This window comes from Oncorhynchus keta, chromosome 14, assembly GCF_023373465.1.
Source record: "Oncorhynchus keta strain PuntledgeMale-10-30-2019 chromosome 14, Oket_V2, whole genome shotgun sequence".
Classification (NCBI taxonomy): Eukaryota; Metazoa; Chordata; class Actinopteri; order Salmoniformes; family Salmonidae; genus Oncorhynchus; species Oncorhynchus keta.
Genome location: NC_068434.1, coordinates 73,792,663 through 73,818,760, shown reverse-complemented (window position 1 = coordinate 73,818,760; position 26,098 = coordinate 73,792,663). Strand labels below are relative to the sequence as shown.

At 43.9% G+C, this 26,098-nt stretch overlaps 1 protein-coding gene across 1 annotated transcript in view; it reads left to right on the top strand.

The window, feature by feature from the left end:
- Nucleotides 1-24,874, top strand: part of LOC118394187 (leucine-rich repeat-containing G-protein coupled receptor 4) — a 30,349-nt gene extending 5,475 nt beyond the window's left edge. Inside the window, exons 2-18 of the mRNA XM_052462529.1 lie at nucleotides 6,031-6,102; nucleotides 9,302-9,373; nucleotides 12,238-12,309; nucleotides 13,911-14,126; nucleotides 15,240-15,311; nucleotides 15,944-16,012; nucleotides 17,040-17,111; nucleotides 20,587-20,658; nucleotides 20,916-20,984; nucleotides 21,164-21,235; nucleotides 21,344-21,409; nucleotides 21,538-21,609; nucleotides 21,858-21,929; nucleotides 22,078-22,203; nucleotides 22,371-22,465; nucleotides 22,583-22,636; nucleotides 22,734-24,874. Coding sequence (XP_052318489.1) covers nucleotides 6,031-6,102; nucleotides 9,302-9,373; nucleotides 12,238-12,309; nucleotides 13,911-14,126; nucleotides 15,240-15,311; nucleotides 15,944-16,012; nucleotides 17,040-17,111; nucleotides 20,587-20,658; nucleotides 20,916-20,984; nucleotides 21,164-21,235; nucleotides 21,344-21,409; nucleotides 21,538-21,609; nucleotides 21,858-21,929; nucleotides 22,078-22,203; nucleotides 22,371-22,465; nucleotides 22,583-22,636; nucleotides 22,734-24,082 — 2,692 coding nt within the window. The 3' untranslated portion in view covers nucleotides 24,083-24,874. The remainder of the gene's footprint in view (nucleotides 1-6,030; nucleotides 6,103-9,301; nucleotides 9,374-12,237; nucleotides 12,310-13,910; nucleotides 14,127-15,239; nucleotides 15,312-15,943; nucleotides 16,013-17,039; nucleotides 17,112-20,586; nucleotides 20,659-20,915; nucleotides 20,985-21,163; nucleotides 21,236-21,343; nucleotides 21,410-21,537; nucleotides 21,610-21,857; nucleotides 21,930-22,077; nucleotides 22,204-22,370; nucleotides 22,466-22,582; nucleotides 22,637-22,733) is intronic.
- The last annotated feature ends 1,224 nt before the right edge of the window (nucleotides 24,875-26,098 follow it).

The following is a 26,098-nucleotide window of genomic DNA, read 5'->3' as shown; positions in this document are numbered from 1 at the left end:
TCTGACAGTGCATGCCTGCTGCATCTCTGCTAGATACGAGTGACAAAAGAACATCTCAGTCTTTTGAGGGCTTGGTGACTGTGCACTCTCGCTCTCATGTGTGCATGCGGGTTTGGGGTAGGAGGTGGTCACTTCTCACATCTCATCTCAATTGAAGTCCTTTCATAGTGTGAACAAGCACAAGTTTAGGGGAGGGAGGGGATAGGGGGACTAATGCCCTTTCACTCACTGGTCCAGCTAGCTCACTCGCCATTGGTGCCCTCGATCCATCTTAAGCTGAATGATACTTTTGTTCATGGTCAGCAGAGGTGAAAGGAGCTAGTCACTGGTTTCCGCTCCCAAACAGGATGACTGCTAGATGGTAGAATGTTTACCTCTCCCCCCCTCTTGCTCTGTCTATTTCTCTCTCTCTCACACAACTCACACTCCCTTTTACTTATGATCACTTATCTTCCTAATTTTCATCCTATTTTTCCGTAGTCCTCTCCAGCTCTCTCATCATCACATAGTCTGTCATATCTCTTTTTCTCTTGGTTCAATTCAATGTTGTAAATTGGTATAAAAAACATACATTTGAATAGCAAAATAACAGTACGTTTACAACGACAACAACTCCCATACCAATATCAATCACTTCTCTCCCTCTCTGTCTCTCACTGTTTTAGGACTGACATGTTTGCATTGCAGGCTGGTTGTTTGCACTCTAGCTACAGCGAATCAGTCTCCCCTAGGACCCATGTGGTAAATGCTTGACCTTCTCTGCACTCCCATGGTGGAACACTCTGCCCGTCTGTGTATACAAAGTGCCCTTGTTCCTTTCCAGCATGGCAGTCAGGGAACCTCAGCCATCTTCCTCAATTCTCACCACCTTCACCTCCTCTCTAATCAATAAGAAACAGCCGGCTGAGAAAATAGTTACCCGTTACCTGCATTTTTTTCCCACAACTCTGCTGTCAAGGGACTAGGGGGCTAAAAAGCCAAAGCATTACTGAGTTTGCTTTACTTCTGAGGTAGTCAATGGTAGCAGGTGGTTGGGTTGGTGCCCGGTTTGGCTTCTCTACCTCAACAAATGATCTACCGGCAGGATATCGATTTTCATTTAGATTACATTAGCCTGCTAAATAAACACTGCCAAAAGGTATTGAAGAAGTGAAGTTGTTCTCCTTTTGAAGATCACCTTGAGATTCATGGTGCATCTGAACTAAGGCTATGTCTCCTTGAAGCAAAGCCCTTGCAGAGACTACATCAGATACTTTTTACACTTGCCACCTTCTGCGCCCAGAGATCTTCAAAGGAAGGACATAGAGATTTGGGGAAAAAGGTTACTATCTTAGTTATCTGCCGTTGTCCTGTCTGTCAATTCTTGCTGTTCTTGGCACGGTAGCTTCCCCTCCCTCTCATGGCTCCATGCCAGCCAGTGTCTGATCCGCCCACACACATACCACATATACACGCCTTGGTTTTGGAGTCACTTTAATTTGAATCTCTTTTTGGTCTGCCTTTGCACTGCTTGGCAATCTTTCCATGTATATTTATCTGTCTGTAATGTGGAGCTCTGTGGTTGTTGTGTGGCTTTGTTGAGCTCCTTGTCTGGTCTGTGGACAAACACCAGTGGCCTGTGTAATTGTGAGGGGGAAGCTAATGCTGAGCTCAGGTTAAAATCATTCTGACCAAGATCCGTTTTGGATCAGTTGTCAGTGAATTGGGGGCATAAACAGTGTGTAGGCCCTCTTTATTAGCCCAGCACCAAAGTCTTTAAGGATGTGCTTATGACCACAAACCTTTCTAAAACCATGATCCAACCATCAGAGACCACACAATAAGCCACTAAATAACAAGTATAATTTCTCACTTGCCAGAGACTTGAACAGGGTGGACCTCTTTTTGACCCTCTTACCATGGAGAGGTTGTGGTTGGCTTTGAGATAATGCTGAGATAGTATATTTATTCTCATCTTGCATCATAGCAGAGATGATGAATTATTGCTTTTTTTTTAAATTGTTTAGATTTTGTCGTTGACCCCAAAAGTGATTTAGGAAAGGTATCATGTGTCTTTTAGCTGACATTTGTTTCTGAGTAAAGATGATCTGTATGTCTCTATTTACTTGTATTGGCAGTGAATTCCCAGGGAGTTTTAAAGGTGCTCTGTTGAGACTTGACAACAGCCTCTGCTGCCTGCTCCCCATACTTTCCTCTGCTGCCTGCTCCCCATACTTTCCTCTGCTGCCTGCTCCCCATACTTTCCTCTGCTGCCTGCTCCCCATACTTTCCTCTGCTGCCTGCTCCCCATACTTTCCTCTGCTGCCTGCTCCCCATACTTTCCTCTGCTGCCTGCTCCCCATACTTTCCTCTGCTGCCTGCTCCCCATACTTTCCTCTGTTGGATGTGATTAGTGTTTTGAAGGATGTCTTTGTCGCCGATCTCTTTTTTTAAATGTAGGGAAATCTCGCTTGAGAAGTGAAACCTTTGGCAACTCTTGCTGGAAATGTGATTCTTTCCGTTTCCCACCAAGGCTGATATGAGCCCAAAGTGACACCTTTGCATTATTTGATGTCATGTTGACATTTCATACCCTAAAAACAGTGGGCATGTAACTGTTTTGCTTCAGAAAGAGTGCTGTTTTTTCTATATGTATCACAGCTGTATTTCTATGTAGGATAGGCAGGTCCCCTGATGACTAAAGCAGCTGGGAGGGAGGGTGACAGCATTCACAGACCACCGCTTTCATCCTGTCCCTGTGGCTGCCTGCACTCTTGACCATGGCAGCCAACAGCCTGTGGAAGATGGTGACAGGGTGCAGGTGTAGGGGTGCTGTCAGCAAGACATAATGTATCCAAAGGAGGGACCACCGGGAAAGTCTTCCAAATAGTGGCCACACAACGCCCCAAGGAGAGTCCGTAGGAGGAGGGGGGGGGGGGGATCAAGGTGGAAGCACCATTGTACAGAGCCTAGAAGGAAATTGGATAAGCTAGGTAACCTGGAGATGGGAAAGATAGATTGCAGGGACGATGAGGGCTTCTGTTGGGGGCCTTTGTAGTTAGAAACATGGGGGGTGGGAGTGTGGTGGGCGATATTATCCTTTAAGGATCCAAAGTCCTACATGCACACACATGCAAGACTTTGGGGACGGCTGGTAGTGAAATTCAAGATGGACCCTTTTTTGGGGGGTTCGCTTCATTATCAAAAGCAGGATGTTTTTTCAGTCCTGTTGTGCTTCAACTCTAACATCTGGTGTCTATGGGCTCCTCTTTGAACCCGATGAAAGGATTCCTAATCAAGATGAGTGGCCCAAAGTTAAAAGGTACTCTCTGTGGAGTTGTTGAACACAAGGGAATGGCTATGGTGTCATACCATACCAGTCCTTTTATACTATAGCCTGTGTCATTTTTATTGGAAGTTGGATGTGCCTTAATCTGTTGGCTGCTTTAGGATCCTTCTGCAATCAGTTTACAATCTTTACTAAACCTGCCTATATAACAATCTCTCAATTCCTAGAACTTCAGTTGGATTCGATCACAATTTTGCCCATGGTTACTCTATGTATTACATACAGTATAAGTCGGAAGTGTACATAAACCTTAGCCAAATACATTTAAACTCAGTTTTTCATAATAACTGACATTTAATCAGAGTAAAAATTCCCTGTCTTAGGTCAGTTAGGATCATCACTTTATTTTAAGAATGTGAAATGTCAGAATAATAGTAGAGAGTGATTTTATTTCAGCTTTTCTATCTTTCATCACATTCACAATGGGTCAGAAGTTTACATACTAATTAAGTGTATTTGGTAGCATTGCCTTTAAATTGTTTATGTCACGTTCGCTAGAATAAATGTCGGACCAAGGCGCAGCAGATGTTGAGTTCCACATTACTTAGTTTCACTTTATAACAAATAAAGACAAATAAACAATAAACTAACGACGAACCGTGACTACAGAGATTCTACGTGCATTACCTCAAAATAATATCCCATAAACACATGTGGGAAAAACAGCTACTTAAATATGATCCCCAATTAGAGACAACGATTACCACAGCTACCTCTAATTGGGAATCATACACAATCACAAACATAGAAAAACAAACCTAGAACCCCACATATAAATAATAAACTAGACTAACCCCCCAGTCACGCCCTCTACCATAGAAAATAGGGACTCTCTATGGTCAGGATGTGACAGTTTAACTTGGGTCAAATGTTTCGGGTAGCCTTCCACAAGCTTCTCACAATAAGTTTTGGCCCAGTGAATTTTGGCCCATTCCTCCTGACAGTGCTGGTGTAACTGAGTCAGGTTTGTAGGCCTCCTTGCTCGCACTCACTTTTTCAGTTCTGCCCACACATTTTCTATAGGATTGGGGTCAGGGCTTTGTGATGGCCACTCCAATACCCTGACATTGTTGTCCTTAAGCCATTTTGCCACAACTTTGGAAGTATGCTTGGGGTCATTGTCCTGTTGGAAGACCCATTTGTGACCAAGCTTTAACTGATGTCTTGAGATGTTGCTTCAATATATCCACATAATTGTCCTGCCTCATGATGCCATCTATTTTGTGAAGTGCACCAGTCCCTCCTGCAGCAAAGCACCCCCACAACATGATGCTGCCACCCCCGTGCTTCACAGTTGGGATGGTGTTCTTCGGCTTGCAAGCCTCCCCCTTTTTCCTCCAAACATAACGATGGTCATTATGGCCAAACAGTTCTATTTTTGTTTCATCAGACCAGAGGACATTCCTCCAAAAAGTACGATCTTTGTCCCCATGTGCAGTTGCAAACTGTAGTCTAGATTTTTATGGCGGTTTTGGAGCAGTGGCTTCTTCCTTGCTGAGCGGCCTTTCAGGTTATGTCGATATAGGACTCGTTTTACTGTGGATATAGATACTTTTGTACCTGTTTCCTCCAGCATCTTCACAAGGTCCTTTGCTGTTGTTCTGGGATTGATGTGCATTAATCTCTAGGAGACAGAACGCATCTCCTTCCTGAGCGGTATGATGGCTGTGTGGTCCCATGGTGTTTATACTTGCATACTATTGTTTGTACAGATGAACGTGGTACCTTCAGGCGTTTGGAAATTGCTCCCAAGAATGAACCAGACTTGTGGAGGTCTACAATGTATTTTTCTGAGGTCTTGGCTGAATAATTTTGATTTTCCCATGAGGTCAAGCAAAGAGGCCCTGAGTTTGAAGTTAGGGCTTGAAATACATCCACAGGTACACCTCCAATTGCCTGAAATGACGTCAATTAGCCTATCCAAAGCTTCTGTAGCCATGACATCATTTTCTGGAATTTTCCAAGCTGTTTCAAGGCACAGTGAACTTAGTGTATGTAAACTTCTGACCCACTGGAATTGTGATACAGTGAAATAATCTGTTTGCAAACAATTGTTGTAAAATGACTTGTGTCATGCACAAAGTAGATGTCCTAACCAACTTGGACAAACTGTAGTTTGCTAACAAGACATTTATGGAGTGGTTGAAAAACGAGTTTTAATGACGCCAACCTAAGCGTAAGTAAACTTCCGACTTCAACTATATGTAAGTCACATACTGAATTAGTCAGGTGGGGAAGAAACGTGAGTGCTGTCTGCATAGCTGTCGTGCCGCTACATGCCTGTCTTTCTCTGCAGTGAGTTGGAAAAGTGAACGTCCCCTGGGCAATACGAGGAGGGTTTTTTCAAGGGTTTACAGTACTACCGGGGACCTGTTTTGGCCCAAATGAATCATTATACTGCTGGGGAAGATGACCGTACTTTCCCTCTACCAATCTACATGACATGAAAACCAATGTAACCGTATTGAAAGCATGCTTCTGAGCAGTTACTTAATAGTTATGCCCCCAAAAAGATACATTTGTTACACACTACCATGGCATCAAACATTATGTACTATTTCTGCAATTCTCTGTTGTTGCATCTTTAGGAGTATAAATCCACCTTGATTGTTTGAGATTTTAATTGTAATCATGACTGTGTTATTTTTCTAACCTGAGAGAAATACTGATCCACTCATGACGCTTGTTGTTTGGTTCTACAGTGACATCAGCATGAATAACATCACAGAGCTCCCGGCTTTTGTCTTCAAGAACTTCCCCTATCTAGAAGAACTGTGAGTATTAATCTCTTCTACATTACCCACTATAGTTGTTGTCACATGCATAAGATAATCAGTGGTTTTCAACCACAACAGACCAGTTGTATTATGTTTGATCATCAAGTTGCTCAACAAGATATAAAGAACCCTGTAGTTTCTCTAACACCACAGAGTTGTAGTCTGCTAAGTTGCAGTGTTTTCAGAAAGGGCAAGTTATACCATGATAGCTATCAAAAAGTACCATGACTATAGGCTACGTATGATTCCAGAGAACATGTATGTGAGATATTTCACTTTCTTTCAATGTGTTTTCTTTGAGAATTTGCAGGGTGGCAACCGCATGTCTCAGTTCTGGGACCCATTCAATGAGCATATCTAATCTTTGTCATTTTTTAAAACTCTTGAAATACCCCTCTGTCTGGTTCAGAGCTGGAAGTAAGGATACGATCTGTCTACCTGATATCAGGTAACATGTCACCCTGAGAATGCAAAATGACCAGCTAACATTATTCTGCTTCTGTGCCCATGTTATTTTAGCCTGTCTGTGTATATCATCTCGGACCAGACTTCACTCCCTTCTTTTCCTAACACTAGGTCTACTTCATCTGCTCTGTCAAAGGGCAATTTACTTTTCATCGCATTGTAAGTGGAGGAATGCCAGGCAGGAAGGAAGAAGGCAAAATAATGGTTTCCATGACAACCTGGCAAAAAACGCACCCTCGCTGCACTCTACCACTCAACATTACCTTTCAGGCAGGGACAGGGGTCTCTGCCCAGTGTCAAATATACTTAGTGAAACCTGTTCTCTGGGTTCCATCCTGCTCTGTAGCTGAGCAGTAGGCTTGGGAGATACCGTATACCGGGGTATTTTTCAAAATACTTACAGTATCATTTTCAATACTGGGGTGCGTGCATTTTCAAAAATGGGGTGCGTACTACGCCACTGCTTTTGAGTATAACTATAAGAAATATAAGATGTGCCAAAATCAATTATATCAGGCTGAGGGCCCCAGCTACGCATTTGTTTTGCTAACTTGCTTGCTAAATGTCAAGATCAAGCTTTTTGGTCACGGCAGAGACATTCATTCCCCTCCGGATCCCTGTTGCCTAAATTGTTCTGTGCCCCAAAAAAAATAAACAAAAAACTAGTTTTCTTTTGTTTTAATTAGCTCCCATTGTGTGCACTGCCGGTATGGTACAGAAACGGTATCTCGGTATTAAAATTGGGATACCGCCCAACCCTACTGAGCAGCACTGTAGGGCCTAGCAGTTATATTCATGCTTCGGAATGCTTTTTTGTTGACAGCTGTCTTTAGTTTTTAATTTGTGTTTGTTTAGCCTTATCCAAGAAACAAATCATAATGTTTCATTGAGTGAACTGAGCGGATGGCTCTGTAGCCTGGGGGGGTGTTGTGTCACTGAACCACAGCTCCAGCCCTGAGGGCTGACTGAGAGAGAGGGGGACATGCCCAGAGAGAAGCATTCACTCTCTGATAGTCACGCAACCCTCCTTCATACACACCTCCCATCCTGAACAAAGCACAACACAGCCTAGCTACCATGCTGACAGATAAAGAGATGTAGGGGAGTCATCCCCTTCAATTTGTGTTTGAGTGCTTGTGTATTTGTCTGTGTCTCTGCACACATTTGTCTCTGAGTGTGTGTTCCAAATCTCTTCACCTTCTGATGTTAAAGTGTATGTTGTCTACCAGTGAGTTTCTTAGTGAAATAGAATGGTTGTGGGAGTGGTGCTACAGAAGGGAAGGATTTAGTCTTTCCTCAACAAGGATTAGCACATTCTTCTGCCTTCATCAAAGCCTAGGGGGACGTGTTCTGAATTTGTTGAGAGAAAGGGAATGGGTGGGGAGGTTCTTCACCCTGAAATGTGAAGGATGTCCTAGCAATTTGTTAGCAGGCCTGCGTGTGGTGGCTGGGCCGTAGACATGTGGGCGTTGACCAGCTCCAAGACTGTGGACGTAAAGTTTACAGTACCTTATAAATCTAGCAGACACACTAACCAATTTGCACATAAATCCTACTCTGCTTTCAAACCTGAAGATGTGTTACTTGAGTCCCAGATTAATAATAAATAATTGTCAGTAGTTGCAGTTGCCGCAAACTTAGTGCAATTGAGTCAAGGAGTAGGCTTGATTTATGTGCATGAAACTGTCCTATTTGCCTACAGTTTGCTGCTGAGAAACAATGAAAATGCTGTGAAATGAATAATTGACAAAGACACATGAGAAGCCAAATTGATTTGGGTGTTTGATGGTGAAGCGTGTCCTTTGGAATCCACCACTGGAAGGCAATCATTTGGTTTGAGCCAAAGCCAAGTCAAGTTGTAGAGCATGTACCATTATATAGCCTTCCAAATCCTAACCATGTTTGTCAACCACAACAAATATGTGATTTTTAACATGGTCTGCCATTGGATCACAGTGGAAGTCTGCCACTAGCGTTTGTGTGTTTAGACTAGAGACCCTGTCATATGATGCTGTCTGGTTGTTATATGATGGACCAACTGTGTTCGACATCCCTGGAAGTGTGTCCCCGAGTAGGCCCCAGTAAGGCGGTGCGTTGTGGGGTTGTATTAGGGCATGGTGGGAGTTGTTACTCAGATTCCCCAGGCTCTCAGGCTCACACCCAGCAACTATTGGCTGCAGGGGAATCTAATGCCACCCGACTCAAGTTGCAGAGGGTGATAAATCTGGTGCTAATCTCCCAGGCCAGATTTGGTGGAACTATGAGTCCCTGACAACCCGCCCCCACATGATTATTCACACTGCCAGTTCTTCCTGATACCCTGGCTGGAAGGGAAGGGGAGGTCGACCAGGCCCCGGAGGGGAAACGCAGGCCCAGTCCTAATGTATCCACTCTCTCCCCAGAGTGTCTGGTGAATTGACAACATGCCGTCGCACTGACACGTCTCTCTGGCACCTCAGGCATTATGTTATGCTATGCTATGCCTGATAACACAAACTGGAACCTGTGAGGTTTTTCATTTGTTTTTTGGTCGATGACTTTCAATCTTGTAGGTATTAACATTTCAAAGTGAAGCTGTTAAATTGAGAGCTTTGAAAGTTGTACCAACAACATATAGATTACTGTACGAATCCTCGTTTAGCTTCCGATGCAATTCTGAATTGATCACCATCTTTTTCTCTCCCTCTTCCTTTCTCTCTCTTTCTCTCTATTCGTCTCTCTCCTACCTCAGACGACTGGCAGGAAATGACCTCTCATTCATCCACCCTGACGCTCTGTCTGGACTACATCAGCTCAAAGTCCTGTAAGTGTGCCGCTCATTGGTCCTCCACACACACTTACAACACGGACACACAGACAAACACTCATATAATACCTGTATGTTCTGTGACTGTACATTGAGCCAACGGTTCAAAGACCAGTACTGGTGAGTGCTCGGGCACAACCCACACAAAATCAAACACACAGACATTCACACGCACACACACACACCTGTAAATAAAATTGGTGAATGAAATAAAACTGAGGTGTTCACTTCCTTCCCAACGAGCAGTGGTCATGTGACGTGTGTGAAGAGGCAGGAAACCAGAGGGCCTGTTCCCCTGGGCCCTAGCCTGCTTTGACGACAGAGACTACTGATAGTAGAGAGGAAGGGAGATAGTCACCATAGCCACATTTGTGTCCAGTAGATACTAGGATCCACAGACAGATACAAACACTCATCACTACATGGTCAAGAACTCACACCCCACATAAAATATACTATTTTACTATGGAATACTACAGTACTTAATATATAATTCTGTAGTATACTGTAGAATACTATACTACACATTGTAGTATCCCTTGATTGTGTGTTGTACTAGTAGTATATAATTTTGTAGAATACTATAGTAAATACTCATGAAATGTTAGTCCGCCCAAACTTTTTTTACTGTAGTAAATATGACAGTATTTAATTTGCATATACCCTGCCCATTCCCCTTCCCATATCCCAATTTGTGCCACCTGTAAGTGTGAAACATACATGTCAAGGATAGACCATTTACACTGTGGACAAAACATTTCCATGACAGACTGACCAGGTAAATCCAGTTAAGTTAGGATCCCTTATAGATGTCACTTGTTAAATCCACTTCAATCAGTGTAGATGAAGGGGAGGGGAGACAGGTTAAATAATGATCTTAAAGCCTTGAGACAATTGAGACATGGATCGTGTATGTGAGCTATTCAGAGGGTGAATGGGCAAGAGGAAAGATTTGAAGTGTATTTTGAACTGGTTATGGTAGTAGGTGCCAGGCGCACTAGTTTGAGTGTGTCAAGATTTGCAATGCTGCTGGGTTTTTCACACTCAATAGTTTCCGTATGTATCAAGAATGGTCCACCACTCGAAGGACATCCAGCCAACTTGACACAACTGTGAGAAGCATTGGAGTCAGCATCCCTGTGGAATGCTTTCGACAGCTTGTAGCGTCCATGCCTCGACAAATTTTGTCTGTTCTGAGGGCAAAAGGGGGTGCAAGTCAATATTAGGAAGGTGTTCGTAATGCTCTGTACACTAAGTGTATTATATTCCCTATGGTTATAGAAAAGAGCAGAAGCTCTGAACCTTCCGTTCAGACTCCAGTCTTACCTACCTACAGGTTATTGCAAATTTGCTCTTTTAGTATTTGTCTATTACGTTTTGTCAGAGAAAGCCCCCCACTTCTATGTCATAGATAATAGAGGTCTACCGATTAATCGGAATGGCTGATTAATTAGGGCCGATATCAAATTTTCATATCAAACGGTAATCTGCATTTTTGGAGTGTAGTGTTTTTGCGGACTTCAGTCTGCAAAAACAATATAGTGAGGGCCTCCCGGGTGGCGCAGTGGTTTAAGGCACTGCATCGCAGTGCTAGCTGTGCCACCAGAGACTCGGTTCGAGGCCAGGCTCTGTCGCAGCCGGCCGGTCCATGGGCCTAGCGTCGTCCGGGTTATGGAGGGTTTGGCCGGAAGGGATATCCTTGTCTCATCGCTCGCTAGCGACTCCTGTGGTGGGCTGGGCGCAGTGCACGCTGACCAGGTCGCTAGTGGCACGGTGTTTCCTCTGACACATTGGTGCAGCTGGCTTCCGGGTTGGATGTGCGCTGTGTTAAGAAGCAGTGCAGCTTGGTTGGGTTGTGTTTCGGAGGACACATGACTCTCGACCTTCCTCTGTCTCAAGCCTGTACGGGAGTTGTAGTGATGAGACAAGATAGTAACAGCTAAAAACAATTGGATACCATGAAATTGGGGTGAAAAAAGGGGGTAAAATTAAAAATATATATTTTTTAAACAATACAGTGAGTAATATTTGCAAAAACACTACAGTGAATACTATACTATTCCTTAATTATTGCTGTGCAACTACAGTATACATATTTTTTTATATGCATGCAGACACAAATGTGTGTGCTCAGAGACACACACATCCTCCCCTCCCCATACTGTAATGCATGCTGTACACTCTACTTCACCCTGAACCCATACACAAGCTTATGAAACAAAGCCTGAGGTGCTAGATAGAGTCAATGACTGAGGCTGCAACACTTTGTAGTCCTTTTGTGTTCATTTACATTTGTCACGCTCTTATCCAGAGCGACTTACTAGTAGTTAGTGCATACATTTTCATACTGTGTTCACACTTTAACTTGATACAGAGCTGATCTTCTCATTCTCGTACGCACCACGTGACTGCTGGTTGCATCACTAGCCGGCTACCACCTGGCCAGCTTCTCAACCCTGCACCTTAGAGGCATAGACATGGAATCACTGGTCACTTTAATAATGGAACACTAGTCACTTTAATAATGTTTAGATACTGCTTATTCATCTCATATGTAAATACTGTATTCTATTCTACTGTATTTTAGTCAATGCCACTCCAACATTGCTCATCCTAATATGTAGATATTTCTTAATTGTGTACTTTTACTTTTAGATTTGTGTATTGTTATGAATTGTTAGATATTACTGCACTGTTGGAGCTAGGAACACAAGCATGTCACTACACCCGCAATAACATCTGCTAAATATGTGTATGTGACCAATTAAAATTTGATTTGATTTTGTTGTGCAGAAATTGTAACGAGGAGGCATGTTGGTGTGACCACAGTTCAGGTTATAAAACTGTGTTCTCTCCCTCAGGATGTTGCAGAATAACCAGCTGAAGACTGTTCCAAGTACAGCTATAAAGAACCTCTACTCTCTACAGTCTCTGTGAGTCCCCCTATCTCTTCACCCATCTGGAATTACACGACTATGCACACACATACGCACACACCTTTTAGAGACTTGAAATGTCAAAACTCCTCAAATGGACATCGTAAGCTTAATCATGACATTTACAATGGGAAGCATTCACTCTACAATCCAATTGACCTATTCGCTTCCTCTAGACTGGCCTGCATCATTGCACTAACCTTTACACAGCTCACACAGCACCATCTGGTTACCATGCTGTCTTTACCCCCCACCACGTTGCATTTACCAACAGTGAGACATCATCTATTTATTTATGTGATTGGTTTTTGCCTGTATGGGTTTGAAAGGGATGTGTGTGGGTTGTTTTTTTTCCCCAGACACTGCAGGGCTCTACAGTGCGGCCATTTTAATTATTGCTGTGCGACCTGGAATTTGAATTTAGTCACCAATGTGCCTAGAAAAATTAAGGATTCTAGCTTTAATACCTCAAATATTTTTCATTGTGCTCCTAAATGTCTTTGTGTCCGCCTACATTTTTAGGCGCGTACATGTGCTCCTTGTAAAAATGCTCCGCGTAGAACCCTGCACTGGTTTCCAAATCCCCAGCTCCTCAGCGTCTCTTTCCTTTGACTTTAACTTAGTGACTCTCTGTGACTACTGCATGTCACTCTCCGAGGGACTATGACTGAGCATTACTCCATCTTTGTTTCCCTGTGCCTCTTTTGACTCTGACTGTGAATAGTGTAGGATGAGTTCCAGCTGGAAGCCTGGTCCGGGACATGCTGAAAATCCCGCTTTCTGCCATTTATCACCTCTCCAGATCCTTTCCCTCAGTCCTCTTTTTTTTCCTTCTCTTTTTTTTGCACAAGTCTTTTCTCTCTTAGGAGTTAAGGTCTGTAGCTGAAGTAATATGTTTTGGCAGAGCCTAGCTGGGTTTGTATAATGCTTTTGAGAGTTAGATGTCAATCATCGTGCCTTTTCTTCTTCCAACACAGACTCGTAGGGAATGTAGAGGGAGAGAGAGATATGGAGGTGGAAAGAGAGCGAGGGAAACTTAGAGAGTTAATGTTGTGATATCAGCATTAAGGAGCAGGTTTCATGAATGAGGAACAGAATGTGCAGCACCAGCCAAATACAAAACTAGTAGAAACCTTGATTGTAGAACAAAGCTATTTAAAACATTTTGTTTGTAGTTCTCACCAGAACAGTCTAAATAGTTAGAAATAAATGCTGAATATTTAGAAGAATAAAATTCAAATTTTTATAGTAACACCATACTTACTATACATACGTTATAATGTAGTAGGCTATCCAATGGCTCATTCAAATATTTGCAGTTGATAAGAGTAAGGGCAATGGAAAGCTGTTAAAAATGGAAGACCATAGTGTAATGTTTTTCTACTGAGGCAATAGAAATACCTCATAAATACCATTCCTTACATGGCCCTTGATTCTCTCTCTGTCTCTCTCTCTGTCTTGTTATGTGCTGTATCAATATGAGATGTCCTCAACATGAGAATGTTCATGGTGGTGAATGTATGACAGGATTCACACATTGGTGTGACATAACTAGTAAGATAAAGGTTTCTAAAATCTCTTCCCCCCTCCCTCTGCAGACGTCTGGATGCCAACCACATCACGACGGTGCCTGAGGATAGCTTTGAGGGCCTGCAGCAGCTCCGCCACCTCTGGCTGGATGACAACAGCCTGACTGAGGTCCCAGTGGGCCCCATGAGACACCAGGCTAACCTGCAGGCTCTCACCCTGGCACTCAACCGCATCACCCACATCCCCAACAATGCCTTTGCCAACCTCTCCAGTCTGGTGGTGCTGTGAGTGCTGCAGATCTATCTATTCCAGACCTGGGTTCAAATACTATTTGAATCTTTCAAATACATTTAGCGTTTGCTCTAGTCTCTCTGGAGTGCAAGAGGGGCAGGGTTTGGACTCCTTGTGATTATTCTATTGGTTCCATTGTGTCAGGCAAGCTCAGTAAACTCAAGATCGTATTTAAACCCTGTTCTGGATCTGTTCTGTGCTCCTTCCCATATGGGAGAGTTTGGGGGGTTCAACTCATTGATAGTATACTGTAGATTCAGATGTTGCACAGATATGAGATATTTTTGGTGGAGATTTACATCTGTTGGAAGAAGAAATTGTAGAATCATGGAATCATGGGTAATAGAACAATCTCCACTTTTATTATGAAAGACAGTTATTTTTAAACAGTGTCAAAGGAACAAACCATCAGATTACATTTCTCTACCATTCAAACACTGCAGATGTTCAAATCCATTCCTCTCCAAGTCAAATTAAATTCTTAGTTAAATATATTAACATACTGTATGAAGCCATCACTTCAAACACAAATGCACCCATGCACACATGTGCACGCACACACATGCACACAAACGCGTGCACGCACACACACACACAATAAAAATGCTATGTCTGCAGGGCCCAGTTGGAGGGAAATAGGACAGAGCTGTGTCTCTAGTGGCTGGCAAGAATAAACAGGAAGAAAATGCCTTGAATCCGTCAGCCTTCGACACACCAGCACTCACAATGATACCTGACTTACCAATCACTGTGGTCTCTGGTGATAGCTGCAGAGGACATTTACCTGATGAATAGATTGAATTGGGTCTGACTACCAGGCAGGGAGTGTGGGAGATGTAAAAAGTGCTGCGTTGTTCATCCACAAAGGATGGGATGCCATGTGGCAGATTGAGCATTTTGTTTTAGGTGTGTTGTATGTCACTAAGAATAGCTATATTATATCCTGCTTAAAAACCCAGACAGACTCCTCCCTGCATGTTCAATCACATAGACTAGATATCCTATACATGTGCCTTCTGTTGTTCAATGTCCGTTTTGGCTCGTCTGCAACAGTGAAGTCTATTTGGAGCCGGGAATGGAATATAAATATCTCCTTTATCTTCCAGGCATCTGCATAATAACAGAATTAAGGAGATTGGGGAGAGCTGCTTCACGGGGCTAGAGAACCTAGAGACGCTGTAAGTGCATTTGAATACAAACTCATTAACAGTGTGTATGAGCCACCCCCCACACACACACACACACACCCACCCACACACCCAGAGCAGCCGGGACGTCAGTGTGTCCACTTCCTCCTGTAATTGCTCCAGGATAAATGGAGCGGAGTCCGTGATGGCTATCTGCACTACCCTCCCATTGTTCGCTTCCTCCTGCGTCGCCAGCCTGAACAGTGACACAACATCTTTAGTCCGGAGGGGACAGAGACATTCTGACCTATGTTTTAAAAGCAGCCATATTAGACGTACCATGGCTGTTACAATTATTTTTGCAGTGTCAAACTCACTCACAACGTTGACACTGATAAAGCATAAAGAGAATGTTCTTACTTACTATAGGAGCCTACCTTCTACGTGAGCACTCCAGTCTGTCATGGGAACTACAGTACACTTGGCTATTCGTGAACACTGGATATCCATTCAAGATAATGTTTTATAGTGTAGTAACTGAAACTGGAAGATCAATATTTTACTATCGTTAAGGTGACCGTATGTTTGCACAGCACTGCTAGTGAATGGTTACAGTATGATTGAGTGTGCTGTGGTGTGTGGTGTAATGATTATGAAACTCCCTGCTCCTTTTGGCCCCTCAGGGATCTTAACTTCAACAACCTGATGACCTTCCCAGAAGCAATCCAGGCACTGCCCAAACTGAAGGAGCTGTGAGTACTGTCCCATGACAAACACATGCACACACACACAGTCACAAATGGAAGCACACACACACACACACACAGACACACACACACACACACACACACACAGGGATGCACATGCGTACACAGATTCCCTTAGTGAGATTTTTAAAATCTGAAACGTCAACTTTGAGTGATTAGGTTGTTTAGTCAGTAAGCGGCATGTGGCCTAGAGGTGATATCATTTTCTTGTTGCGTGCAGGCTGCAGTGTTTTTGTAGAAATGTGAGCTGTTGATGTGTCTCAGTGGAACTGTGAACCTTGGCAGGGGGAGCTGAGAGATTAATGATGGGGTCTGACTAGTGCCCCCAAGAATACACTCTTCTATCTGTTTTCCTTACCTTTGTTGCTCTCCTCTCCTGTCTGTCAGCTCTGTAGTAGAGAGAGAGGCTGTCTTAATGTTCCTGTACAATGGTTTCTTGATCCCTTGAACTTGTGATGGATATAAGGGACATGTCTACTAGATAAAGACGCAGGCACATTAGGTATATTACCTGGTCTTTGTTTTCAGTGTCACTGGGACATCTTGAACAATAGATCATGACTTCACAACGTTTCATGTGGACAGTCAAAACTGTTCTCCAGATGGTGTCCTTTCATATTTCTGATGGAAAAACAATATTAAACATATATGGAATTTACCATGTTTTATATGACAGCAGTATAGATTAATTTACAATTAGTAATTATTTGACCTTCAGTCAAATAATTGACACACATTAGATTGATAGATGCCATCTAATGGTGAAAACTAGAATTAACCACATTAAGTGCAGAAATCAGGAAGCTGTAGTACACGTGTACAGAATTAGTCGTCATTTATATATTGGCAACTATAACAGTTTACTTAATTTGGGACCCATCTGTTTTCCTAATCACAATTTGTATCTCGTTCAGCTCTTGCAAATGTATTGTTGCATATTTAATATTCCACCTTCATCCCAAAGATTGTGGTTAGAATAATTTTCACTGTGTATATTTTCACTTTCCTCCAGTGGATTTCACAGCAACGACATAGCAGCCGTACCTGAGGGAGCCTTCCACAAGAACCCTTTGCTCCGCACCATGTAAGACCATACTTCAAAGCCAGTCCGACAGTCAACAAATACTATAGAATAGAACCTTAAGCCTTCACACATTCATGTACGAGCACAGTGTTCCCCAACTCCAGTCCTCCAGTACCCCCAACAGCACACATTTTGGTTGTAGCTCCAGACAAACTCACCTGATTCAACTCATTGTGTGCTTGATCATTAGTTGACCAGTTGTATCAGGTCTCCTTGTCCGGGGCTACAAAATATGTGTACTGTTGGGGGTAGTCCAGGACAGGAGTTGGGAAACACACCAGCAGCAAGCTGGTAATATAGTGTATGACTGACAGCACCACGCTGGTAATATAGTGAGTGACTGACTGACAGCAGCACGCTGGTAATATAGTGCCTGACTGACAGCATCACGCTGGTAGTGACTGACTGACTGACAGCACCACGCTGGTAATATAGTGACTGACTGACAGAACCACGCTGTTAATATAGTGACTGACTGATAGCACCAAGCTGTTATTATAGTGCCTGACTGACAGCATCACGTGGTAATATAGTGACTGACAGCACCACACTGGTAATATAGTGACTGACTGACAGCATCACGCTGGTAATATAGTGACTGACTGACAGCACCAAGCTGGTAATATAGTGACTGACTGACAGAACCAAGCTGATAATATAGTGACTGACTGACAGCGTCACGCTGGTAATATAGTGACTGACTGACAGCACCACGCTGGTAATATAGTGACTGACTGACAGCATCATGTGGTAATTTAGTGACTGACTGACAGCATCATGTGGTAATTTAGTGACTGACTGACAGCACCACACCGGTAATATAGTGACTGACTGACAGCACCACGCTGGTAATATAGTGACTGACTGACAGAACCAAGCTGATAATATAGTGACTGACTGATAGCACCAAGCTGGTAATATAGTGACTGACTGACAGCATCACGCTGGTAATATAGTGACTGACTGACAGCACCACGCTGGTAATATAGTGACTGACTGACAGCATCATGTGGTAATTTAGTGACTGACTGACAGCATCATGTGGTAATTTAGTGACTGACTGACAGCACCACACCGGTAATATAGTGACTGACTGACAGCACCACGCTGGTAATATAGTGACTGACTGACAGAACCAAGCTGATAATATAGTGACTGACTGATAGCACCAAGCTGGTAATATAGTGACTGACTGACAGCATCACGCTGGTAATATAGTGACTGACTGACAGCATCACGCTGGTAATATAGTGACTGACTGACAGCATCACGCTGGTAATATAGTGACTGACTGACAGCACCACGCTGGTAATATAGTGCCTGACTGACAGCATCACGTGGTAATATAGTGACTGACTGACAGCATCACGCTGGTAATATAGTGACGGACTGACAGCACCACGCTGGTAATATAGTGACTGACTGACTGACAGCACCACGCTGGTAATATAGTGACTGACTGATAGCACCAAGCTGGTAATATAGTGCCTGACTGACAGCATCACGTGGTAATTTAGTGACTGACTGACAGCATCACGCTGGTAATATAGTGACTGACTGACAGCACCACGCTGGTAATATAGTGACTGACAGACAGCATCACGCTGGTAATATAGTGACTGACTGACAGCACCAAGCTGGTAATATAGTGGCTGACTGACAGCACCAAGCGGGTAATATAGTGACTGACTGACAGCATCACGCTGGTAATATAGTGACTCACTGACAGCATCACGCTGGTAATATAGTGACTCACTGACAGCATCACGCTGGTAATATAGTGACTGACTGACAGCATCACGCTGGTAATATAGTGACTGACTGACAGCATCACGCTGGTAATATAGTGACTGACTGACAGCATCACGCTGGTAATATAGTGACGGACTGACAGCACCACGCTGGTAATATAGTGACTGACTGACTGACAGCACCACGCTGGTAATATAGTGACTGACTGATAGCACCAAGCTGGTAATATAGTGCCTGACTGACAGCATCACGTGGTAATTTAGTGACTGACTGAGAGCATCACGCTGGTAATATAGTGACTGACTGACAGCACCACGCTGGTAATATAGTGACTGACTGACTGACTGACAGCACCACGCTGGTAATATAGTGACTGACTGACAGAACCAAGCTGATAATATAGTGACTGACTGATAGCACCAAGCTGGTAATATAGTGCCTGACTGACAGCATCACGTGGTAATATAGTGACTGACTGACAGCATCACGCTGGTAATATAGTGACTGACTGACAGCATCACGCTGGTAATATAGTGACTGACTGACAGCATCACGCTGGTAATATAGTGACTGACTGACAGCATCACGCTGGTAATATAGTGACTGGCTGACAGCATCACGTGGTAATTTAGTGACTGACTGACAGCACCACACTGGTAATATAGTGACTGACTGACAGCACCACGCTGGTAATATAGTGACTGACTGACAGAACCAAGCTGGTAATATATTGACTGACTGATAGCACCAAGCTGGTAATATAGTGCCTGACTGACAGCATCACGTGGTAATTTAGTGACTGACTGACAGCACCACACTGGTAATATAGTGACTGACTGACAGCACCAGGCTGGTAATATAGTGACTGACTGACTGACAGAACCAAGCTGGTAATATAGTGCCTGACTGACATCATCACATGGTAATTTAGTGAATAACTGACAGCATCACGCTGGTAATATAGTGACTGGCTGACAGCATCACGTGGTAATTTAGTGACTGACTGACAGCACCACACTGGTAATATAGTGACTGACTGACAGCACCAAGCTGGTAATATAGTGACTGACTGACAGAACCAAGCTGGTAATATAGTGACTGACTGATAGCACCAAGCTGGTAATATAGTGCCTGACTGACAGCATCACGTGGTAATTTAGTGACTGACTGACAGCACCACACTGGTAATATAGTGACTGACTGACAGCACCAGGCTGGTAATATAGTGACTGACTGATAGCACCAAGCTGGTAATATAGTGCCTGACTGACATCATCACGTGGTAATTTAGTGAATAACTGACAGCATCACGCTGGTAATATAGTGACTGGCTGACAGCATCACGTGGTAATTTAGTGACTGACTGACAGCACCACACTGGTAATATAGTGACTGACTGACAGCACCAAGCTTGTAATATAGTGACTGACTGACAGCACCAAGCTTGTAATATAGTGACTGACTGACAGCACCAAGCTGGTAATATAGTGACTGACTGACAGCACCAAGCTTGTAATATAGTGACTGACTGACAGCACCAAGCTTGTAATATAGTGACTGACTGACAGCACCAAGCTTGTAATATAGTGACTGACTGACAGCACCACGCTGGTAATATAGTGACTAACCATGGGCCTAGAAGATACTTGTCCAGAAGATGGTGCCATTCTCTCATAGTAAATACGTTTATTGTCAGAGTGTCCTCTTCTCTTATCCTCCCCAGCCACCTGTATGACAACCCCCTGTCATTTGTGGGAACTTCCGCCTTCCAGAACCTGTCTGACCTGCACTCCCTGTAAGTCCCTGTCCATATCTGTTAGAAAACCAAGTCTGGTACTCTGAACATTGTATTCATAGTGTGGTAAGAATCTCTGAATTAACTGATTTGCAATAAAAGTGTATTTAATCACCATGTGATACAGTACACTGAATCATGCTGGTGCTTATTTCATACCATAATCTAATGTTACAAGTGGACAGTTATTCAGCATAAGGTTAGTGTCTGGTGTGTCATACCTATTGTATTCTAACCCTGTGAGGTATGTGTTTCAGGATGCTACGTGGAGCCAGTATGATGCAGGAGTTTCCCTGTCTCACTGGGACTAACAACCTGGAGAGTCTGTGAGTACACAATACAGCAGATGCTTTACGTCAACATACACAACTGACACTGACCAACAATGTTAGAATGAATGTGTTTGTGTCAGACAGATTGAGTGATTGGCTTTTTTTTCTGCCTTGTTTGAGGTTAAGTGAGACAGTTTGTCAGTGGTAATTAAATCAGCGTGTTTCTTTCTCAGTACTTTGACAGGCACAAAGATTGCTGCCATACCGGTTGAGCTCTGTGAGGATCTCAAGGTGCTGCGGACTCTGTAAGTATCCCCAACCTCACCTCTCACCCTTATCCTACCTTATTAATCTGTTTCACATAAATGCTGGTGACATTCCAGATTACATTATTTCATCCTTTTGCCCATCAGAGACCTGTCCTACAATGAGATTGAGGAGCTGCCTTCCTTCCAGGGCTGTCTAAAGTTGCAGGAAATGTGAGTATTGTATATATTGTTGGGAATGTGAGCAAGAGCACAAAAACATTTTTAAACATTACACTCAAGATGACCCCCACCTTCTACCTTTTCCTGAGTGTATATTATGTGTTCTGCCCTAATTATAGAAGCCTGCAGCACAACCACATCCAGCAAATCGACAGGGACACATTCCAGGGCCTGTCTGCCCTGCGCTTGCTGTGAGTACACACACACACACACACACACACACACACACACACACACACACACACACACACACACACACACACACACACTTGCAGCCTATAGTAACTTGAGGCTTAAAGGTGAAGGGCCTAAGTAGATCTCATTGGAAATTAACTCAGTTCTGCTTTCACTAGCTTATGCCAGAGGCTAATTTAAAAAAGCATGCTTAATTTGCTGCCCTCATTCTGAACACATCATTAAGTAATTTTCTTTACTGCAGGGACCTGAGTAGAAATGAAATGAAAACCATCCACAGAGATGCTTTCCTCTATTTGACGGTGCTAACAAACCTGTGAGTAGGACACTGTACTGTGGTAAAAACTAAATCCGTTCTCATGCAAGTCATGATAACAAATACATTACTGTTTAAACAAATGTGTACCTATGCTAGTAGTGTGTTCCAGGAATGTATGTATGCTAATATGTCCTGTTTGTTTTAGAGACCTGAGCTTAAACTCGCTGACCAGCATTCCAACAACTGGACTGAGTTCCCTGAACCAACTGAAACTCACAGGAAACCTGCAGATGAAAAATGTATTTACTGCAAATAGCCTCCCCAAACTAAGGTTAGAATCCCAGTAATTCATCCAAATGACCTCACACTGTCCTGAACTAGATGTGAACTCACTGTAGAGCCAAACCCAATTCACTTACAGTAACTAAACTTAAGTCCAACTGTGAGGTTGGGGTCATGCAACACTTTGAATGATAATGGTCCTATTGTGGTCTACAGGTCAGTATCAGTTCCCTATGCTTACCAGTGCTGTGCATTTGTGGGATGTGATTCTTCAACATCTTCTACTGATGAGAACATCAAGAAGGTTACAGGTAAATTATGTCAGTCATGATTGGTCATTAGACTACTCTTGACATAAACAAGTATTATTCAGAGGAGAGATAAAAAGTTTATTGAAACTGATTAGCTAAATCATCTTTGTGTTCTAGGTGGAGAAGATGTGGAGAGGATATCGATGGTAATGCACTGCTCTCCCTCTCCAGGTAAACCACAGTCACTTTATTGTCATCTACAGCATTGAATTGTGTACATCGTCACATCTCCTACTAACTGAAGTCTGACTCTGTCTCTCTCCTCCAGGAGCCTTCAAGCCCTGTGAGCACCTCCTGGGCAGCTGGATGATCCGTCTGACTGTGTGGTTCATCTGCCTGGTGGCCCTGATCTTCAACACTCTGGTGCTGGCAGCCACCTTCTCCCGCCGGGCCTTGGCCCTCTCCCCTGCCAGGCTGCTGGTTGGCCTCCTGGCCCTCACCAACCTGCTCACTGGGGTCTATGTGGGGGTGCTCACTGTCCTGGATGCTGCCACCTGGGGCTCCTTCGCTGAGTTTGGGGTCTGGTGGGAGACTGGGGTGGGCTGCCGGGCGACAGGGGCCCTGGCGGTGTTCTCCTCCGAGTGGGCGGTGCTGCTGTTGCCCCTGGCGGCTGTGGAGCGCAGCGTGGCGGTGAGGGGGCTCCTGGGGAAGGCCATCTCACCCAGGAGGAGCAGCGAGAGAGGGGTCGGGGACCGACGCTTCGCCCTGGCGGCTGCTCTCCTGGGACTCCTGGCAGCTGCAGCAGCCTGCCTGCCCCTCTTCAGTACCAGCGACCCTTCAGCCTCCCCTCTCTGTTTACCCTTCTCTGGCGGTGAGGGCCCTGCGCTGGGGGTCACTGTGGCCCTGGTGCTGCTCAACGCTCTGGCCTACCTGTTCACAGCAGCAGTGTACACCCAGCTGTACTGTGGCTTGGGCAGGGTGGAGCTGGCAGACCAGGAGCAGGCAGGGGCTGTACGCCATGTGGCATGGCTCATATTTACCAACTGCATCTTCTTCTGTCCTGTGGCAGCTTTCTCCTTCGCCCCTCTACTGGCCAGGTCTGGCACCGCAGGGGGTCCTGAGATCGCCAAGTCCGTCACGCTCATTTTCTTCCCTCTACCGGCATGCCTTAACCCCGTGCTCTACGTTTTCTTCAGCCCCGCCTTCCGGGAGGACTGGCTGCGGCTGCGGGGCCATGGAGCTGTGGCCCGGGGGATGAAGGCTGGGCAGTGTGCAGGGGGCTCTGGGGTTGTGGATGGGGATGGAGACTCCTCCACACGGCTGGGCTATGACTGTGGGGTGTACTCCCAGCTCTGTGGGGAAACAGGCATGTGTGAGCGCTGCCAGGTGGCTCTACACGCCAGGACCTCTTCCTCCTCAACATCAGTCTGCAGACACTTGGTGAAGTCCCACAGCTGCCCTACCCTCTCGGCTGGTGCGGCAGCGGGCCAGCGTACGGAGGGATACTGGGCAGACAGCGGCACCCTCTCTGCCCAGTCAGAGTACGCTGACGAGGGGGACTCGTTTGTATCCGACAGTTCAGACCAGGTGCAGGCCTGTGGACGAGCCTGCTTCTGCCAGAGCCGAGGGCTCCCTCTGGTCCACTACGCATACAACATACCTCGCATCAAAGACTGAGAAACTCTTCAGCTGTGTGTGTGTGTCTGTGTGTGTGTCTGTGTGTCTGTGTCTGTGACACTATAACAAAAAGTAAAGGTTTTTGATAAACAACAAAACATGTGCATGTGGGTCCCTGCACACAAATCATTCAGGGAGCACTTCTTTAATCACTGTGTGAAACAGACTCAACTGTCACAAAAAGGGAATCTGGCATTAAATTAGACCTGAAACTTTTGGCCAACCCTTGTTTTGCCCAACCCTTGTTTTGCCCTTCAGGATTTACAACTGATTCCTGTGTGTGATAACACCAAACTGTCTGTCAAATATGTAACAAAAGAGGAAGCCTTGCCACCAGTGCCTGCTTCTTGGTTTAGAGCAAACTCATTATCAAGATGTTACAAGCCTGAATTCATCTGTCACGTCTCGTGCTGGGGCAGGCATCTATGTGCCATCTTTTTGTAGGTTCTGCCTGTCGCTAGCTATATGTTTTATTTTATTGTTATTCCCTGGTCTGTCGATTTTAAAGCCTTGCCATAATCACTATTCATTTGTATATGTAGCAAATGTAATCATAATCCTCATTCTAGGGTTGTTTTTCATATGAGAATGTAAAGTAACTGAAAGGAGAATTGTATGGAAGCGGCTTTAAATTAAGGGGTACTGACAATGTGTTTAATATAATCTGACAGCTGCATTTTCAGCCCTCCCATTGTGAGCCAACTGAATCTCCAGTCTGAATCTGTTCATGTATCTTCACATGCCCTGTATTCATTCCTCAAGAGTACAAGACAATGACTTAAATGTTTATTATCTTTGACAATAAGTGTCAACAATTCTTCCTCGCTATGAGTGATAGTCTTGGATGTCCAGTGGGAATGGAAGAGAGCACGGTTTTATCAACAGTCTTCCCAGGTTGTTGTGGAGACTTTTATGACTTTGTTTGTTTTGTCTCTTGGACTGAAAATAATGTAGTTGAACTGTGCTTTACCCCCAGGATCGTTCTAATTTATTGCTTAAAGAGGAGCAGAATGTCTGGGCCATGGACAAGGTTATTTCAGGTGCCAGGAAGTTGGCTTTGAAAGGTGAGTGCAGCATGTACCAAGTGCAAGCTAAGCCTCTGGCGCTGAATGTTGGTGCCACACAAAGGCCTTAATTTCTGGATTGTTCTGAGACAGTTCGCGTTGTAGTAAAATATATATAAATATTTTAAAAACATTTTATGGACATCATTGGTGCTCACAACCCATTCATTTTGATCAATATGCATACGATCCCACAGCTCAGCAGTGTAATGTATATTATGATATAATAACAACATATTTGCGTATGGGGCCTGCACCATACCACACCCTAGGAGCCTGTATCCACATGTGTATTTCATGTGAGCGCTCAGAAAATTAGGCAATGTAGGGAAGCCTAGACTCCCCTCAACACTTTGTTAATGTGTCCACATTATCAAGCTCATTGGCTTTTGAAATTATATCACAAAGTTTCTTATTTTTGTATGGATTTGTCAATGTTTTGACTGAGTGTAATTTTAACCCCAACCAACTGTCCAGATTGTATAGGAGATGTTTGAAGCCCTTACGTGCAAATTCCAAATTGGTGTGTATTGCTGTCTGTTTATCCATATGTAAATTATTTTTGATAGAAAAACCAATAATCAAGAATGGGATGCATTGTCTAACCACGGAAGCTACCTCTTCTACTTTAGTGGCTACCAGCGGTGCTTTGTAAGGTGTGTGTTCTTATGCTATTGATATTTTGTTATTTTGGTTTGAACTGTAGGCTTTGTTTGTAAATACATCTGGTTGTACAGCACCACTGAATTTAAGTCACGCCTTTAGTTGATGCCAATTGTGGGAGGAATGTACAGTATATACTGTATACTGTGATTTTTGTAAACCAAAATATATAAAACCAGTTGCTTAAAAAAAAAAAATGTTTTATGTACAAGATTTCTAACAGACATTCTCACTCATTCGTATCATTTATTTGCCCCACATTGACACACAGTTAAGTTGGCCTACTTTT